At 36.4% G+C, this 20,271-nt stretch overlaps 1 protein-coding gene across 11 annotated transcripts in view; it reads left to right on the forward strand.

Annotated features, from left to right (window-relative positions):
* BDP1 (B double prime 1, subunit of RNA polymerase III transcription initiation factor IIIB) overlaps positions 1–20,271 on the forward strand; it is a 100,363-nt gene that overhangs the window by 68,415 nt on the left and 11,677 nt on the right. For 8 of the 11 annotated variants that reach the window (XM_045446505.1, XM_045446442.1, XM_045446431.1 and 5 more), the window contains 8 exons: positions 4,250–4,403; positions 4,655–4,835; positions 7,883–7,946; positions 8,510–8,696; positions 9,692–9,896; positions 14,767–14,800; positions 15,517–15,784; positions 16,245–16,494. In XM_045446505.1, the coding sequence (XP_045302461.1) occupies positions 4,250–4,403; positions 4,655–4,835; positions 7,883–7,946; positions 8,510–8,696; positions 9,692–9,896; positions 14,767–14,800; positions 15,517–15,784; positions 16,245–16,494 (1,343 nt within the window). Of the gene's footprint in view, positions 1–4,249; positions 4,404–4,654; positions 4,836–7,882; positions 7,947–8,509; positions 8,697–9,691; positions 9,897–14,766; positions 14,801–15,516; positions 15,785–16,244; positions 16,495–20,271 lie in introns of those variants that run through there. The other 3 variants (XM_045446487.1, XM_045446513.1, XM_045446522.1) reach the window with 3 other exon arrangements.

Consider the following 20,271-nt stretch of genomic DNA (forward strand, 5'->3'; position numbering starts at 1 on the left):
TAAGTTTGTAGACTTCCAGGAGTGTATTATACACACAAGCATCTAAATGTGAGGCTGTGTGTGTGTGTGTATATACGTGCATCCACATATGTATACACATATATGTATATAAACACATGTATATTCCTTTCAGAAAGAATAAAAATATAAGCATACTATATCATATATAGTGTTCAGCCCTTAGGAAAAAAAACAATTTTACTGAGATAATTCTATGTAATACAGTTAAACCCTTTGAAGGGTACAATTCAGTGGTTTTCATATATTCACCAAGTTATGTAACCATCACTGTTAGCAGGCACTCCCATTTCCCCAAGTTCTAGGCAATCACTAATCTTTTTCTGTCTCTGTAGATTTGCTTATTTTTGATGTTTTGTATGAGTGGGATCACATAAGTGGTCTTTTGTGTCGATGTCTTTCACTTAGCATGTTTTCACGGTTCATCCATGTTGTAGTATACGTCAAATACTTCATTTCTTTTTCTTGTCAAGTATTTCATTGTATAGCTATATTACATTTTGTTTATCCATTTATCTGTTGTTGGGCTTTTGGGTTGTTTTCTATTTTTTGGCTCTTGTAAGTAACGCTGCTAAGAACATTCATGTGTAAGTTTTTGTGTGGACATATGTTTTCATTTCCCTTGGATTTACATCTACAAGTAGAATTGCTGGATAATATGGTAGTTCTATGTTTAACCTTTTGAGAAACGGCCAAACTGTTTCAAAAGTGGTAGCAGCATTTTTTAATTTTTTTGCTTAGATTTTTTGTTTTATTTTTAAGTAATCTCTACCCCCAACATGGGGCTTGAACTTGTAACCCCCAAGATCAAGACTTACATGCTCTACTGACTGAGCCAGCCACACACCCCAACATTTTGTATTTTCACCAACATTCTGTGAGCGTTTCAGTTTCTATTCTCTCAGACCCTTGTTATTAGATATTCTAGTTATCGTGAAGTAGTATCTCATTGTAGTTTTGATTTGTGTTTACCTGATGACCAATGATATTGAGTATCTTTTCATGTGCTTATTTATGTATCTTTTTTTTAGAGACATGTCTATTCAGATCTGTGCTCATTTTTATTTTTTTATTTTTATTATTTTTTTTTTCAACGTTTCTTTATTTTTGGGACAGAGAGAGACAGAGCATGAACCGGGGAGGGGCAGAGAGAGAGGGAGACACAGAATCGGAAACAGGCTCCAGACTCTGAGCCATCAGCCCAGAGCCCGACACGGGGCTCGAACTCACGGACCGCGAGATCATGACCTGGCTGAAGTCGGACGCTTAACTGATGGCGCCACCCAGGCGCCCCCTGTGCTCATTTTTAAATTGGGATATTTGTCTTTTTAAAATCTTTTTTTTTAATTGTTTATTTTTTGAGAGAGAGAATGTGAGCAGGGGAGGGGCACATAGAGAGAGGATCTGAAGTAGGCTGTGCTCTGAGAGCGGAGAGCTGGATATGGGTCTCGAACTCACAAACTGAGATCATGACCTGAGCCGAAATCAGATGCTTAACCAACTAAGCCACCCAGGTGCCCCATGGGATTTTTCTCTTTTTAATATTAAGAGTTCTTTATATGGTAGCATTCTTTTTAAAGATTAGTGTATTGAAAAAAATCTGTCTATAGGATCACATAGGGCTCTTTTATTTTTTTAATGGCCTCACTACTTTGTGATGTACATGTTGAATCCTACTGCCACTTCTTTTTCCACCTCCCCTCCCTAGCAAAGGCCCAACCCCTTTAGGTGCTAGTGAGAGCAGGAAAAACTGCATGCAGTAAGCTGTCTAGATTGTATAAAATCCTATAGGTAGAAGATCTGGATGGTTAGCAACATCTTTTCCCTGTTTGGGGGTTCCTGGTTTTTGGTATTTCCTTTCAACCAGCAGTGCCTATGGTTCAGTTAGTTAATTCATTACTTACTCTGGGTTCAGGAATACCCAGAAGCTGTTTCAGTATGCAGGGTAGGTTACCTTACTTATTTATTTTATTTTTATTTAAAAATGTTTAATGTTTTGTTTATTAAAATTTTTTTTAATGTTTATTTTTGAGAGAGTGCAAGTGGGGGAGGAGCAGAGAGAGAGACAGAGAGAGACAGAGAGACAGAGAGAGGGAGAGAAACAGACACAGAATCCGAAGCAGGATCCAGGTTCTGAGCTGTCAGTACAGAGTCTGAAGCAGGGCTCAAACCCATGAACTGTGAGATCATGACCTGAGCTGAAGTCAGACAGTTAACTGACTGAGCCACCCAGGGGCCCCTAAAAAATTTTTTTTTAAATGTTTGTTTATTTTTGAGAGAGAACGTGAGCAGGGGCGGGGCAGAGAGAGAAGGAGACAGAATCTCAAGCAGGTTCCGTCCTGTCAGCACAAAGCCTGACATGGGGCTTGAACTCATGAACCGTGAGATCATGACCTGAGTCTAAGTCGGATGCTTAACTGACTGAGCCACCCAGGTGCCCCTAAAAAGTTCTTGACTGTGGTTGACACACATACATTAGTTCCAGTCATAGTACATAGTGATTCAACAAGTTTGTACGTCGTATTCTGCTCTCCAGAAGTATACCTACCATCTCTCACCATACAGTACAATTACAGTACCATTGATTATATTCCTTATGCTGTGCCTTTTATTCCCATGATTTATTCATTCCATAATTGGAAGCCTGTATCTCCCACTCCCCTTCATCCACTTGGCCCACCCACCTACTTCCCTCTGGCATCAATTTTTACTTGGTATTTATAGGTCTGATTATGCTCTTTGTTTATTCATTGGCTTTTTAAAGATTCCATAGATAAGTGAAATCATTTGTTGTTTGTCTCTCTCAGTCTGACTTATTTCACTTAGCATAATACCCTCTAGATCTGTCCACGTTGTCGCAGATGGCCTGGTGTCGTCCTTTTTTTTTTTTTTTTTTTTAATTTTTTTTTTTTTAATGTTTATTTATTTTTGAGACAGAGACAGAGCATGAATGGGGGGCGGGTCAGAGAGAGAGGGAGACACAGAATGTGAAGCAGGCTCCAGGCTCTGAGCCGTCAGCACAGAGCCTGATGCGGGGCTCGAAGTCACGGACTCTGAGATCATGACCTGAGCCGAAGTCGGTCGCTTAACCGACTGAGCCACCCAGGTGCCCCCCCCCCATGTCGTCCTTTAATGGCTGTGTAACATTCTGTTGTGTGTGTATGCCACATCTTACCTGTTCATGTATTGATGGACACTTAGGTTACTTCGGTATCTTGGCTTTTGTAAACAGTGCTGCAGTAAACATAGAATTGCTGCACATATCCTTTGAATTAGTGTTTTCGTTTTCTTTGAATACCTACTAATGGAATTTATTGAATGATATGGTAATTCTAAATTTAATTTTTAGAGCAATATCCATACTGTTTTCCATCATGCCTGTATCAATTTACATTCCCACCACTAGTACACAAAGATTCCTTTTTCTCTACATCCTGAGTTTATTTTTGTGTATAGTAGAAAGTGGTCCAGTTTCATTCTTTTGTATGCAGCTGTCCAGTTTTCTCAGTAACATTTATTGAAGAGACTGTCTTTTCCCCATTGTATATTCTTGCTGCCTTTGTCATAAATGGACCATATAAATGTGGATTTATTTCTAGACTGTCTGTTCTCTTCCATTCATCTACTTTTTTGTGTGTGGGCCAGACCATACCATTTTGATAATTACAGCTTTGTAGTATATCTTGAAATGTGGGAATATGATACCTCCACCTTTTGTCTTTCTTTCTCAAGATTGTTTTGACTATTCAGTCGTGTGATTCCATAGAAATTTTAGTATTATTTGGTCTAGTTTTGTGAAAAATGCTGTTGGTATTTTGATAGGGATTTGAACGTAACTCTTTTATATTGAAGTCATTTTATTCTTCTTTGTGGAGCATCTCCCTCCCCAACATTTCCCCCAAGGTGGAGCTAGAACTCATATGTACCCACCTCTAAACTTCTTTTGTATGTGGGTTTGTGATTATATTGCTGTCATCATAGGGTGGACCTAAAATTGCTGTGACAACCACGAGTGAAAAATGTGTGTGTAGGATTCATTAATCCTCTGTTTCAAAAATCTCACTGGCCAGGATCACTCTTCTGCCATGTGAATAAGCTTAATTTTTGGATTAAGAGAAATTTGGAAGAGTTGCTATATACTGATCTGTCTTTGAGGAGAGAACATATTTCTAATGTGGAGGTTTTAGCTGTACTGTTTTGGACTGTATCTTAAGTTTGTTTTTTGTTTAAGAAACTGAGAAAAATGGTTCTGAAGCAATGGAGGAATTACAAGATAAAAAATTTGAATCACTTACAACAGCACTGAATAAGGAGCAGAACATCTTGGCATGTGAACATGGTATTGAAGAGATGACTATTTCTCAAGAAGCAAACCTAACTGAAAGGTAAGAGGGAGGAGATTCCGGAATTTTGTTTATATTCTCTTTCAGCTACAGTAATTAGCTATAGCTTTAGGAATTTGATTGGCAAAAGGGGGGGTTCTGTTGCATTAAATGTATTTTAAAAATTTGGACACCATTAAATAATCTTTGACTCACTTAGCTCTAAACATTACTCTGTGGTTGTCCACTTGGTTTCACATTCAAAACTGTAGTACATACTCTGAAGCTCTAATATATACTAATTTCTCTTTCAGAAATGATGATCAAGAAGAGGAATCTCAAAAGGTTCAGTTATTTTCAGTTGATCCAATTGTTTGCTCTGAAACAAAGCCCCATACGCTTGGTTCAGATATGGGTCTCAGTGAGAGTTGTATCAAAGAGCCTGAGAGAGAGGACTCTAATGGAGACACTGTGCTTACACTTAATGTGTCAGAGGTAAAAGAATGTAAAATATATCATGGGGGGGCTGGGTGTGTATTCCCCACCTAAAAAAAAATTAAGGTGTAATTTACATAGAATAACCTTCACCCTTTTATGTGCACTTCTGCAAGTTTTGGCAAACATATATAGTTGTGTAAACACATGAACGGTTCCATCATTCCCCACATTTCCCAGGGCCCTTTTTTAGTCACCCCCTTTTACCACCCCCACTACTTGGTGATCACTGATCTGTTTTCTTTCCCTATAGTTTTATCTTTGCAAGAATGTATTGTGATATAATTTTTTATTAAGTGTATTTTTAGTCTTTGGAGCATAGATAAAATAGCCAATCCATAGCTTTGCCATAAAAATTTGGAAAAAGGAAGTGTTTTGTATACAGACTATTTACCTCTTGCTTGCTGGCCTCTGAGTCTGAGAAATACATTGCAGGTGTTTCCTTGAGATACTATTATATGTTCATTGCTGTGTGAGGTATTGGACAGACAAAGTTATGGGACTCATATGAGTGAATGCTTAGGTTCTGATGGGTGCTATGAAAGCAAGTTGCACAAGACTCTTAAAGGAGTGGTCCTCAATCCAATCCGGTAAAATCAGTATCTGGAAATAAGGTGTAGGCATTTGCAGGATTTTGTTTTTTTGTTGCTGTTAAAGGTTCTTAAGTTATTCTAATGTGTAGCTGGGACTGAAAGAATCCACGTGGGTGGCTCAGTTGGTAAGTGTCTGACTCTTGATTTCAGCTCAGGTCATGATCTTGTGGTGAGTTCAAGCCCCACATTCTGCTCCATGCTGATAGTGCCGAGCCTACTTGGGATTATCTCCCACTCCCTCCCCCTGGCCCCTGGTCTCAAAATAAATAAATAAACTTACAAGAAAAAAAAATCCTGGATCTAGAAGAACGGGTATGAATTAGCCAGTTAAAGGGAGAGGAACATGTGTAAAGAACAGGTGTGAAACAGCATGTCATATTCAGGGACTATAATTAGTTATGAGTGGAATATAAATGAAGAAGTAGTTAGGGTGAGGTTGGCAGCCTGGGAACAGATCATAAAAAGAAATTTTTATGTCTTGTTAAGGAGTTTGGATTATATCCAAAGTTAAGGGATTTTCCCTACCCCCCCAACATGTTTGTTTTCACTTCATATTTTGAAATAATTTCAAGCTTGTTGAAAAGTTTCAAAGATCTTACATAGAATTCTTACATAGAATCTTTACTTAGATTCATTAGTTATAAACATTTTGCTTCATTTGCTTTTTCTCTGTCTTGTTCTCCATCTCTATAGATACATACTGTTAAAAAACTGAACCATTTGAAAGTTGCAGATGTGAGACTTCACCCATAAATACTGCAGCTTATATCTGATATGAACAAGGATGTTTCTTATAGAGAAATGATACTCTTGTCATACTCAGTATTACCATACTATCTAATATTGATTTAATAACAATATGTAATACATAGTTCCAGTCAACGCTCTCACATTGCATTTAGTTGTGATTCTCCTTATTCTCTCACTGTCTTTCAGTGTTTATTTATTTATTTTGATAGAGCAGGGGAGGGGCAGAGAGAGACGAAGACAGAGAATTCCAAGTAGGCTCCTTGATGTCAATGCAGACAGAGCCAAACATGGGGTTCGATCCCATGAACTATGAGATCATGATCTGAGCTAAAATCGAGAGTTCGAGGACGCTTAACTGACTAAGCCTCCCAGACACCCCTCTCCTTATCCTTTTTTTTTTTTTTGAGAGAGAGAGCATGTGCACCTGTGCGCACATGTGAAGGAGGGACAGGGGAGAGGAAGAAAAAGAATCCCAAGCAGGCTCCATGCTGTCAGTGCAGAGCCTGATGTGGGACTGGATCTCATAACCGTGAAATCATGACTTGAGCTGAAATCAAGAGTCAGATGCTTAACTGACTGAGCCACCCAGGCACCCCTCCTTATTCTCTTTTTTTTTTTTTTTTTAATTTTTTTTTTTCAACGTTTATTTATTTTTGGGACAGAGAGAGACAGAGCATGAACGGGGGAGGGGCAGAGAGAGAGGGAGACACAGAATCGGAAACAGGCTCCAGGCTCTGAGCCATCAGCCCAGAGCCTGACGCGGGGCTCGAACTCACGGACCGCGAGATCGTGACCTGGCTGAAGTCGGACGCTTAACCGACTGCGCCACCCAGGCGCCCCACCTCCTTATTCTCTTTTAATCTAGAGTAGCCCTCCTGCCCTTTTTCCTCTTTTGTGAATTTGACATTCCAGGCTAATTTACAATCGGGGTTTTTGTTGTTGTTCCCTATTATTAGATTCAGGTTAAGTATTTTTTTGCATGATTATTACCTAGGTAACGTGTTCTTCCTTTTGTATACCTTTATTAGACATGTAATGTCAGTTTGTCCCATTATTGATGATGTTGACTAATTACTTGGCTAGAATGGTGCCTGCTAGATTTCTCCATATAACAGCATCTTTTCCACATGGTGTTAGTAATTTTTCATATGACACCCAACAGACTTCTACCTAGTAGTTTTAGTATCAATTGATGCTTACCTGAATCAATTATTGACATTGTTGGTTACAAAACGTTTAAGTTTTAAGATTTTAAGCAGTAGAGAATTATAGTAAGAATTGTATTTTAGAGATTACGTTGTTGGCAGTTTTGTGGAAAACAGATTGGAAGGAGCTGTGTTGGAGGCAAGGAAACATTTTGCTTCCATTCAGATGTCATCTAATAGCACAATGGCTGCTATTATAATGGGGAAAGAGAGAAGGTTGAAGGATTTGAATCTCTCTTTCCTGTTGCTTCAAAAATAATTTGATGAAATTCTCATATTTAACAATTTACTGGGAATTTCTTTGTGTATATGTATGTTTATTTAAAGGAATCAAAAGTTACTGGTACTACTGGTTTCAAAACATTTGGAAAATTATATATGGTTAAATAGTTGTTGAATTTTGAAGCAGTCACTCTTCCTGTATCCAATTGTCTGGAAAGCTTTTTAAAACTAAAATTTGGTTGATCTCATTCTTGAATTTTAATTAAATTTTTTTTAGTGTACACCAAGTAGTATGCCAGAAGTTCAACAGGAGAATGTAATCAGTTCTCAAGATTTAACAGGTATGATAATCTGCTTTGATAAAGCATCATCAAACTGAATAGTATGGCTTTTCCTTCCATATCCCATTTGATTATGAAAAAAAGTAAAACAGTTTGTAAGTCTGCAATGGCCTTAAATTATGAAGTATTTTTTTAATGGTTTATTTATTTTTGAGAGAGAGAGAGAGAGAGAGAGAGAGAGAATGATTGGGGGAGGGGCAGAGAGAGAGGAACACAGAGGATCCGAAGTGGGCTCTGTGCTGACAGTAGCTAGTCTGATGTGGGGCTTGAACTCACGAACTGTGAGATCATGTCCAGAGCTGAAGTCAGATGCTTAACTGAGCCATCCATGTGTCCCAAACACTTGAAGTATTTTAGGTGTAAGTTTTTTTATTCAGAATTATACATCTCCTCTATAGTGAACCATCTTTATCCTTTATGAAATTCCTTTTTATTTTTGTGGGTGTAATTTACTTTTTATTCTTGTGTATAAGTTGTCTTGAGACTTTAGAAATGTAATAAATTAATGATTTTCCGTTGTTTCATGGTTCAGCTTTTCATTACTAACTTTTAAACTTTGATAGTGAATCTAGTTGCTAACGTACATCAAGGTGGTGAAGATGAACAAGCATTCATTTTAACTCTGGTGGAAATCCCAACCAATGCCATAGAAGAATATACTGATACCACTGCCCACTTAATGCCAAACCCTTTACTGCCAGCGCCCATATTGATCAAGTCCGTGAATACAGAAGAAAGGAGTGACATGAGGTAATGAATGACCTCAACTGTTTTCTTTTAAGTTTTTGTTTAAATTCCCGTTATTTAACATACAGTATAGTTTCAGGTGTATGGTGATTCAGCACTTCCATATAGCACCCAGAAGCTAAACTATTTTTGCTAGGAGGAAAGGTGCTTTATTACTCAGATAGTATTGACTGAATAAGCCATTCACCAACATTATTTGTATTTGTCCTTATTTAGTAATTATGTGATAAGTTAGAGAAGATATCATTGACTTTATATCTGATAAAGCTGCCATTTAAGTGTGTAATACTTTTGTATGAAACTTGTTTCGTATCTTAAGTATTTTGAAAGCTAAAAAAAATTTAGCAGTTTGGGTTATAAAATGCCATCTGTTAAAGGTGTGGTTACTTTGTAAGCATATATATTTTAAATTCTGAAATAAATACGTTCATAGAAGTTGCAAAAATAGTACAGAGAGATGACATTTTTGTATGTTTTTAATACTGTTATTTTAATTCTTTTCTATAGAATTGTTGTATTTTAACGGTCATTGGTTAAGGCACTTAATGGTCAAGTAGCATTAGATGTTGAAGCCTTTCATATTTGGAAGAGGGATTTTAGGGGTGCCTGGGTGGCTCAGTCAGTTAAGCATCCAACTTTTGATCTCAGCACAGGTCTTGATCTCAGGGTTGTGAGTTGAAGCCCTGCATTTGGCTCCACGCTGGCTCCTACTTAAAAAAAGGAGGAAGGATTTTAGATTGAAATTTTAACTTTACAGACAAAGAAAACACTATTTTTGTACCTTAGATTTAATTCAGTATTAGAGAATTTGTGAATTTTATAGAGTTGTGAGTTTTTAAATACGAATAGACGTCAAAACTAACATTTTTGTGAGCTTGGCCATGTAAATATCAGTTACTTGAAAGTTTTTTGGCAGCTGTCATTGGGATAGCTGAGCCTTTAACCTCATTAAGTAACTTCTAATTTGCTGATTTAACATGTATGCATTTCCTATGCAGTATGAGTTTTCCAGTAACTTCAGTTGGTCAGGATGCCATGTGTATATCTGATTCTGGAAGAGAGGATTCTGAAAAGCTTCCTGCTAATTTGGATCTTATAACTAGGAAGAGATTTCATTGTACGCTTGATGAAAGTGACCATGTTCCTCCTGCCAAAAAAAGTTCACTCACTTCAAGAGATGATTGTCAAAATTATACCTCTGAGGTAAGATAGAATTATCAAGCACATAAGATGGCCATATTACAACAGATCCATTTGTTTCCTTTAAACTCTTTAAATAAAGATAGTTCTAATAGTTTTCACCATAAATAACCTAGCTAAAACTGGTTTTAGATAATCACTTTTAACCAGTTCTAGGTGAAAATTGATGGACATTCATCAGGAAGCCCATTCCCAGTTGTGTGTCATTGGCTAAAAATAAGGCCAAAAGCATCTGTAGATCTGGATCCTGCCTCTACCATTTAACAGCTGTGGGACCTGAGTCAAAATAGGTCATCTCTGTGAATGAGTTTCCTATTGTGTAAAATTATTACAGTAATATCATCGCTACCAGGATCATAATGCTTAAAGCTATCCATTGCTCTTAGGAAGAAGACCCAGGACCTCGAAGGCCCTCTATTTGGTCCATTTCTGTCTCTGGCCTCACCTTGTGTTTGTCTCTCCCTTACTCTCTGACTATATTGGCCGTCTTTCAGGTTCTTGAATGCATCATACTTCTTCATATCCCAGGACATTTGTTTTATTATCTCCTCTATATGAAACATTGCCTTGCTAGACATACACACTTCTTTAGCCTCCATCATCACTACCTCAGGGAAGCCTGAAGACAGTATGCACATTTGATGACCAGCCACTATGTTAAAAGTTTCTTGGCACCCTCTTGTTTTTGTTTCTGATACTCATGATAATTTATCTCACTATGTAGCTACACTTTGGAAAAGTTAATTTAGAATCTATATTCTCAGTGGGACAGTTGAAGACCAATCATCCTTAGATAGCAGACAACAGAGGCAATGTAGTCTTTTATATCTGATAGGTGGAAGATGGTATCCCAGAATGTTTTTCATTTCTCTTATTACAAGTAAGGTTGAACTTGTTTCATATGCTTAGAGCCATTTGTATTCCTTTCTCTGTGAAATGATTCTATATTCTTTAGCCATGTTTTAATTGCATTGTTGATCTTTTTCCTACAGATTTGGAGGAACTCTGTGTAATGTATGTCCATGAATGAGTTGCAAATATTTTTTCCCAGTGTGTCTTTTGACTCTACTTTTTGAGTTTTCTTCCCTTGCAGATATTTTTTGGTTGAATTTTTCTTTTTTTTTTAAGATTTTATTTTCTAGTCATCCTTACACCCAACATGGGGCTCAGACTTAACAACCCTGAGATCAAGATTCACATGCTCTACCGATTGAACCAATCAGGCGCCCCTGACTTTTTAATATGAAAATTTTCAAGCATTTAAAAAGGTAGACAGGGTAGTATAATGCCTCCCCATGTACCAGTCACCCAGTTTCATCAATTTATCATCATTTCTTACATTGTTTTGTTTAAAATAATATTTAATGACTTGGAGAAAGGATCATAGTACATTGCTATGTGCAAAGCCAGGCCACCAGTTTATATTATGCCATTTAAAAACGATAGATGTACGTTGATGTGACTGTATAAGAACAGTATAATGTCTCGGACTTATTTGTGATTTTTTTTTTCATGATTTTTGTTTTTTGACCTTTGTTTTCAGCTTTTTAACAATGAAAAATTGCTTATAAAATGTCATAGTTATAATTGTAAATTCTGGAATACACATACTGCATTCAGATAGACATGCAAACAATTTTAATTTTTCTGTAATCATATTTATCAGTATTTTTATGTATGGCTTCTAGGGACTGTGTTAGATAGATATTGAAAGTCCACTTTGAGACTTAGTAGAAATTCTTAGAGTTAATATTACTGATTTGTTTAGAATTTATTTTGGTGTTAGGGAGAGTGAAACCAACTTCATTTTCCCCAGGTGCCTGCCTAGTTGTCTCAGCACCGTTTTTTGAATAATTTATCTTTTCTCCACTGATTTAAAATTCCATTCTTATCACATATTAAATCCCATATGTATTTGTGTATATTCCTAAACTTTCTTTTCTTCTACTTTTAGATTCACCTAATTCTTGGGCCAGTATCCCACTGTTTTATATATAAAACTCTGTTTATATAAAAACTCTAGTTTTTAAATGCTTTACTGTCTTAAATGGAAGGTTTCCCTCTCCTCCCACATCGCTTTATTTTTTTCTTTTCTTTTCTTTCCTTTTTTTTTTTTTTTAAGTTTATTTATTTTTGAGAGAGATAGCACATGAGCAGGGGTGGGGCAGAGAGAGAGAGAGAGAGACAGACACAGAAAGAGAGGGAGACACAGAATCTCAAGCAGGCCCCGGGCTCTGAGCTGTCAGCACAGAGCCCCAGAGCCCAACACCGGGCTTGAACTTAAGAGCAGTGAGATTATGACCTGAGCCAAAGTCGGGGGTTTAACAGACTGAGTCACTCAGGTGCCCCTACTTTCTTATTTTTTCTTTTCAAGTTTGTATATATTCTATATTCTATATATTCTATATTCAAGTTTGTATATATTCTATATTCTATATATTCTATATTCTATATATTCTATATATTTTATATTCAAGTTTGTATATGTTTCTTTTCAAGTGTGTATATATTCGAAAGTTTGGGTTTTTTTCAAAATTTTACTTAAATTTTAGTTAACATATAGTGTAATACTGGTTTTGGGAGTAGAATTTAGTGGTTCATCACTTAAATAAAACACTCAGTGCTCATCCCAAAAAGTGCCCTCCTTAATACCCATCTCCCATTTAGCCAATCCCCCCCACCCCAACCTCCCTCCGTCAACCCTCTGTTCTTCTTCATAAAGAGTCTCTTATGGTTTGCTTCCCTCTCTCTGTTTTTACCTTCCCATATGTTCATCTTTTTTGTTTTTTAAATTCTACATATGAGTGAAATTGTACAGTATTTTTCTTCCTCTGACTTATCTCGCTTAGCATAATACACTTCTTCAGTCAATGGACATTTGGGCTCTTTGCATAGTTTGGCTGTTGTTGATAATGGTGCTGTAAATATTGGGGCGCATGTACCCCTTTGAATCTATATGTATCCTTTGTGTAAATACCTAGTAGTACACTTGCTAAGTTGTGCAGTAGTTCTAGTTGTAAATTTTTGAGGAACCTCCACACTGTTTTCCAGAGTGGCTGCCCTAGTTTGCATTCCCGCCAGCAGTGTAAGAGGGTTCCCCTTTCTCTGCAACCTCATCAACATCTGTTGTTTACTGCGTTGTTAATTATGGCCCTGCTGGTAGGTGTGAGGTGGTATCTCGTCATGGTTTTGATTTGTATTTCCATGATGATGAGTTATATTGAGCATCATTTCATGTGTCTGTTAGCTATCTGGGTGTCTTCTTTGGAAAAATTTCTGTTCATGTCTTCTGCCCATTTCTTAACTGGATTGTTCATTTTTTGGGTGTTGAGTTTGATATATTCTTCATAGATTCTGGCATTACCTTTATCAGATATGTTACTTGAAATTATCTTCTCCCATTCCATAGGCTGCCTTTTAGTTTTGTTGATTGTTTCCTTCATGCAGAAGCTTTTTATCTTGATGAGGTCCCAATAGTTCATTTTTGTTTTTGTTCCCTTGCCCATAGCATTGTGTCTAGTAAGAAGTTGCTACGGCTAATGTCAAAGAGGTTGCTGCCTGTGTTTTCTTTTAGAATTTTGATGATTTAAAGTCTATATTAATTTTATAATTAGCTTGTTCAGAGCTTTAAAAAATCCTATTGATGCTTGTTTTAGGATCATATTAACTTGACCACTTAAGATAGGGAAAATTGATGTTGTAATTGTGATGTTGAATTTTTTTTCTTTATCCAAAAACATGGTATGTCTTTTCATTTGTTTAATTATTCTTTTATGTCTTTTAGTGGTATTTTCATCTCCTCTTCATTTAAATTCTCCATTTCTTATTAGGTTATACCTAAGAATTTTATCTTTTGTTGCTATTATCGTTGAATTCTTTTCTATCTGGAGAGCTTACCAAATTCCCCTCATCGTATACAGTAATTTTTCTTTTGTTTCTGTTGGATTTTCTAAGTAAAGTCATATTATCTGCAAATAAAATTTTAATTCTTCTCATCTACTTTACATACCTTTAGTTTCCTTCTCTTTTCTAACTATATTGGCTAGTATAATTAAAAACAAAAGTCATAAAATAGTCTTGATAGTAGATATATTTTTCTTACTCCTGACTTAAATGGGAATATTTCCAGTGTTTATGAAGTGAGATGCTGGTTTTTGAATTGTAGTAATTATAGTTACTTATGGTATTAAGAAAATGTCTTTTTATTCAATGTGAAGTTTTTTCCAAGTATGAATATTATTGGACACTTTTGCTACAAACAGAGATGATGATAGTATTTTTCTCCTCAGTTCTGTTGAATTATATTAGATTTCATATATTGAATCATCTTTGCATTCCTGAAATAAACTCTGCTTGATTATTATGTTAGTCTCTTGATGTGTTGCTGAATTATGTTTATACTATTTCATCTGATATTTTTGTACTGGTTAATTTGAATCAATATTAGCCTTGATTTATAAAAAGCATTTGGAAACTTTTCCCTCTTTCACTGTGCTCTAAAACAGTTTAAAGAATAGGAGCAGTGTCTTTTTTGTAAGTGTTTGGTAGAGTTTCCATAAGCCATCTTTTACCCTCGAGCTTTCTGGGAGATACCTGCTTTCTTTAGTTAAAAAGAGGGTGGGAGGCACCTCGGGGGTTCAGTATCTGACTCTTAATTTTGAGTCAGGTCACGATCTCATGGTTGGTGAGATTGAACGCCCATGGTGGGCGTTGTGCTGACAGTGCAGAGCCTGCTTGGGATTCTCTCTCTCCTTCTCTCTCCGCCTCTCTGCCATTTATGCACACTGTCTCAAAATAAACATTAAAGAAAAAAATAGAAAGATTGACTTGATACATGGATTCAATTTTTTTTTGTAATTTTTTTTTAAAACAGGGGTGTTCAGAGGAAATAAGTGTTGAGGAAACAGGTGAGTGAAATAAATTTTAATGTGATTACATTTTGTTATTTTTGGATATTTTTGATGCATCTATTCAAATTTGGAATTGAAGAAGAGTCTTGCTTACTTTCTCTAAGTATTTTGCTTTTATTATTAGAAGTTTTTCTTCTTAGTGAGATCTTGGATTTGGCACTTTCGTAGACATAAGCTACTTTCATCCTGTGATAACAGAAAACCATATGGCTACAGAATTTCCTGTAAAAGCTTAACTATATTTCAGGAATTACAAAGCTGAGCATAAAGGAGTTTTTATGGTTCCTTAGGTTTACCCAGAGATTAGAAAAGACATATATATATATACGTATATATACGTATATGTACATGTATATATACGTATATATATATACGTATATGTGTATGTATACGTATATATATATACGTATATATGTATGTATGTATGTATATACACACACACACACACACACACACACACAGAAAGCTTTTCTAGGTAAAAATAGGTTGATATGACTATTTTGTGTCTGAATACAGAAACTGTTACTGTAGCTTTGTACCAGTTACAATTTTTAACAGTCCCGATAACTTATAAATTAACTTATAATTTAGCTTACACTTATTAGGGTAGGTTTATGATAGAATGTCCTGATTTTTTTCCTTCAAATATTGCAATTCAACTGGATATATAAATTTCAAGATGGATGCTTACCATTTGTCTTTGTTTTTTGAAGGGGAGTCTTACAAGGGACAAGATACCTTCCCTACCTCAGGAAGCACACATACAACTCCAGAACCTCAGAAAGAGCAACTTGAACCAACTTTGCAGCGTATAGGATCTCAATCTCTTGACGAAATAATAGACACGCATGCAGAAACGAGTACACCTCAGTTACCTCAGAATGAGATGATTGTCTCTGATAAGGAAGAGGGAACTGGTGCTGCTTCAAAGTCTGAACAAATGGGTAGCACCACAGCAGCTTCAAAAACCCCATTATCCAGGTACCATGAGAAGCTCTTTAACAAATGCTCCTTTCCATTTCTGTCTCTCAAAGGATAAATGTAACCTCTACACAACAAATACAACATAAAGACTAAGTTCAGTACTAAGGATGATGTTTTATAAACATATTCCCCTGTGAGTAACGTAAAGGGGAGGAGTTTTGTCCAAGAAAATTCAGTAATGTCAACATTTTTGCAAGACTCCAGACAAATACAACATTCTGTATAATAAGAGCTTACCTTTAGATGCTGATACTAACTTTTAGGTAGAAAATCTGCATAGGTAGCTACTGGTATGATGGAATAAATAATGATCAGAATAATAATGACACTTAGTAGATGTGCTGATGCCACTAAGGTGGTATATCACATGTGCCATTTTAGCATTAAAGGAAAGAAGTTGGTATTAAGAATGTGTCTTCCTGGATATCTTTGAATATGCTTACATTTGCATTTCTAGACCTGGCAGAAGACCCCTGGGATTTTTGTCTTTAATATGTTCAAAGAATAGTTTGGAGTCTGATGAACCTACTCATGTTTATAATAAGAAACGCCTAAAGCCTTTTATACCTACACTAAGACAGAATTTGAAAAGATCAAATCCACTCAATGAAAGCCAGAAAAAAACCCAAGAGTCCTCTGATCTGCTTCCATCTCCAAGTGTTGTTGTTAATACCGAATCTGAGAATATTGGCAGTTCACCAGCTCAGGTATGTGATAACTGTCATATTTTATTATTTGTATAGAATGGGTTAGATATCAGACTCAACTAGGAAGAACATGGCAATTGTTATTTTCTTTTGGATGTCAGAAATTATGTCAGAGCATCGCTTGTCCATCTCCTCCCCGTCATACCCCATTATAAGGGAAAGAAGGTAGGTGTTGAATTAAGTTACAGCTCCTTTAGTACAGATTAAGCTAGTCACAAATGGACACTTAACTGATATTCCTTTAATGCAAAGAAGTTTTTTAACCTGTGGAAGCAAAACAAAGCAGTAGTTGCATTCTGTTTACTTTTGGGGAAATGTCCTGGCACCCATAAGAATTCAAGCAATGGTGGGGTGGCTGGGTGGCTCAGTCAGTTGAACATCTGACTTTGGCTCAGGTCATGATCCCACCGTTCGTGTGTTTGAGCCCCCTTCAGGCTTGCTGCTACAGAGCCTGCTTTGGATCCTCTGTTCCCCTCTTTCTTTGTCCCTCTCCTGCACTCTATTTCTCTCAAAAATAAATAAACATTAAAAAAATTTTTTTAAATTCAAGAAGTGGTAAGATTAGAATTTGTATGTTTCATTTCTCTATATTCTGAAGCTGTTCATATGGCAACTACTGGGATGGAAAAATACATGAACTTGTATCAAAAACTTTGGAAGAATATTGGGGTTGGTTACTTCCGAACTCAACACAGGAAAGCTATTGGATAGCATGAGCCTCAAAAGGAGTACTTTTATAAAAACCATCTTTAAAAAATTTTTAAATGTTTTATATTTCCTAGAATTATTTTCTGAGACTAATATTTTGAGTCTTTATTATCGCCAAATTTCTTTGGAGAACAGTTATTATAATTACCAGCAATGTAGCTATGCCAGTTAAATTACATTCTTGCCAGCATTAGATCTTACTCTTCAAAGTAAATTTTTTCTTAATTTATGTAACGGTAGAGGGTGGAAATGACATTTCATTTGTTTAATTTGCATTTCTTTAGTTATTAGTGGCTTGGTTGTTTCCCATACATTTACTACATTTTCTCTCTCTCTCTTGCTCTTTTTTTTTTTTCTTCCTGTTTTGTTCCTATCTTTTGCTTATTTATAGCTTTTGGGATCTTAGTGGTTTGCTTACCAGTTTATGTCAGATCCTTATGTAACAAAGCCGCGTACCTTTTAGCTCTTTGTTTCAAGTAATTTTTTTTTTTAATTTTTTTTTTTTTTTAACATTTATTTTTGAGACAGAGAAAGACAGAGCATGAACGGGGGAGGGTTAGAGAGAGGGAGACACAGAATCTGAAACAGGCTCCAGGCTCTGAGCTGTCAGCACAGAGCCCGACGCGGGGCTCGAACTCACGGACCATGAGATCATGACCTGAGCCGAAGTCGGAAGCTTAACCGACTGAGCCACCCAGGCGCCCCTCAAGTAATTTTTTCAAATTCATTTATTTTTAAAAATTTTGGAGGTTTTTTATGATGAATTCTAAATACATTTTACATAAAGAGGAATCACATTTTGCATTTCTGTAACTTTCTACTAAGGCAGCAAGGTCGGCAACATTAGACAGATTAATGGGAAGAATGTTCGTTGGTTTCTGTGCCAATTATCTGGAAGCCACTGCCTTCAGAGTCTGGACATGACGTCAAATACTGGGGAAGCAAACACACATTCACACATTCAATAACTGCCGTGACAGATGAAGAGAGAAGACATTGGGAGCAGACAGAAAGGCTGACTTTCATCAGATGCAGCATTTACTAAACTCCAGGCACTTGGACACCACGTTCATGGTTCCTACCATGTTACCCAGCAATGTGTAGAAACGTAATGACTCCCTGAGCACTTGCTATACTCAAGATTCTTGTCAAATACCTTCTTTTTTACACAAACATCCTTGTAAGATATATATCGATGGTATTACTCCCACAGGCCCAGAAGGTTAAGTGACAGAAGGGCCCAAGTTCCACGGCTTCCATGAATTAGGTTAAGAATTTAATGAAATACTTTTTAACTACTTCAACAGCACCAAGCTGCCTCCAGGTTATATGGTTTATCCCCTATTAGTATCATCATTACTCTCATTTACTTCATGGGTTTTTTTTTTTTACTTTATTTTTGAGAGAGAGAGCGCGGGAGAGAGGCAGAGAGAGAATCACAAGGCTCAGCCCTGTCGGCGTGGAGCCCGACGTGGGGCTCAAACTCACGAGATCATGACCTGAGCCAAAACCAAGAATCAGACGCTTGGCCGAGTGAGTCAACCAGGCACCCCTACTTCCTGTTTTAAAATACAATTTTCATTTTTAGTAAAATATATTGTCAATAAAACTTTAAATTTCTACCATAAAAAAAATAAATAAAATTTTGGAGGTTTTTTAATATGCATAAGTTTTTTTTATTTTTATTTTTTTACGTTTATTTATTTTTGAGAGATACAGAGTGTGAGTGGGGGTGTGAGTTTTTCCCCAAGGTATAAAATGTTCAGTAATCAGTTTTAAAACAAACTCTGTTCATGATTATTGACTTTGGTATAGAGTGAGGCAAGACTAATTATCAAATTGCTATTTTATTATTTTTTGTGAATAAGTACTATATTCTACATGTTTTCAAATTCATAATCTACAAAAAAAGTTTACAAAGTTTCTGACATCTGTCCTTTAGCTTCCTTGTTTCCCCTTTTTATAAGTGTATGCTGTTAATCAGCTATTGGTTTACTTTTCCAGAGATGTTTTATGTGTACACAAATATAAACATTTTTCTTCTTTTTGTTTCATAAATAACAGCATACTGTTCTTCCTTGCTGTTTTCACCATAACAGTCCGTCTTAAAGATCTTTGCAAAACAGTATATAAAGAGCTTCCTCCTTCTCTGTCTCAGTCTCTGTCTCTTTTTTAAAATGTTTATTTTGAGAGAGAGCGTGGGTAGGGGAGAGGCAGAGAGACATGGAGAGAGAAAGAGAATCCCAGGCACTCTCCACTATCAGCGCATAGCCCATCGCAGAGCTCCATCCCACCAACTGAGATCATGACCTGGGCTGAACTCAAGGGTTGGACGCTCAACCAACTGAGCCACCCAGGCACCCCATCTTTTTTTTTTTTTTTTTTAATTTAAATTAAACTTTTTATTTTGGGATAATTGTAGACTCACATGCAGTTTTAAAAGACAATACAGAGATCCCATACACCTTTTATCCATTTTCCCCCAATGTTAACGTCTTGCAAAAGTATGGTACCATATCACAACCAGGATAACAACAATGCCACAGTCAAGCTACAAAAGAGTTCTGTCACCGCAGAGATTCTTTGTGTTGCTGTTTATAGACACACTTCCATTGCACTCCCTCTACTCTCCTTAACTTCTGGCAACCTGTTCTACACCATTAAATTTGTCATTCAAAGAATGTTATGTAAGTGGAATGTTGTATACAGTTGTGTAAATGGAATCATACCTTTGGAATTAGCTTTTTTCCCCACTCAGCATAGTTCCCTAGAGAGTCATCCAGATGGTTTTATGTATTTGTTACTTTTTAATGCTGAATAGAATTCTCATGTTTATCCTTTCACCAGTTGAAGGACATCTGGGTTATTTTCAATTTTTGCCTATTATGGATAAAGCTGCTGTGAACATTCATATGCAAGTTCTTGTGTGGATGTAAGTTCATTTTTCAGGAATAAGTGCCCAAGAATGCCCTCATTATTTTTAATGACTATATCATACTCCATTGTTTGCGTGTACCATAGAGCAATATTGGTCTCACACTGGTAACCATTTAGGTTATTCCTAATGAT

The sequence above is a fragment of the Leopardus geoffroyi genome, chromosome A1 (genome assembly GCF_018350155.1).
Source record: "Leopardus geoffroyi isolate Oge1 chromosome A1, O.geoffroyi_Oge1_pat1.0, whole genome shotgun sequence".
Lineage (NCBI taxonomy): Eukaryota > Metazoa > Chordata > Mammalia > Carnivora > Felidae > Leopardus > Leopardus geoffroyi.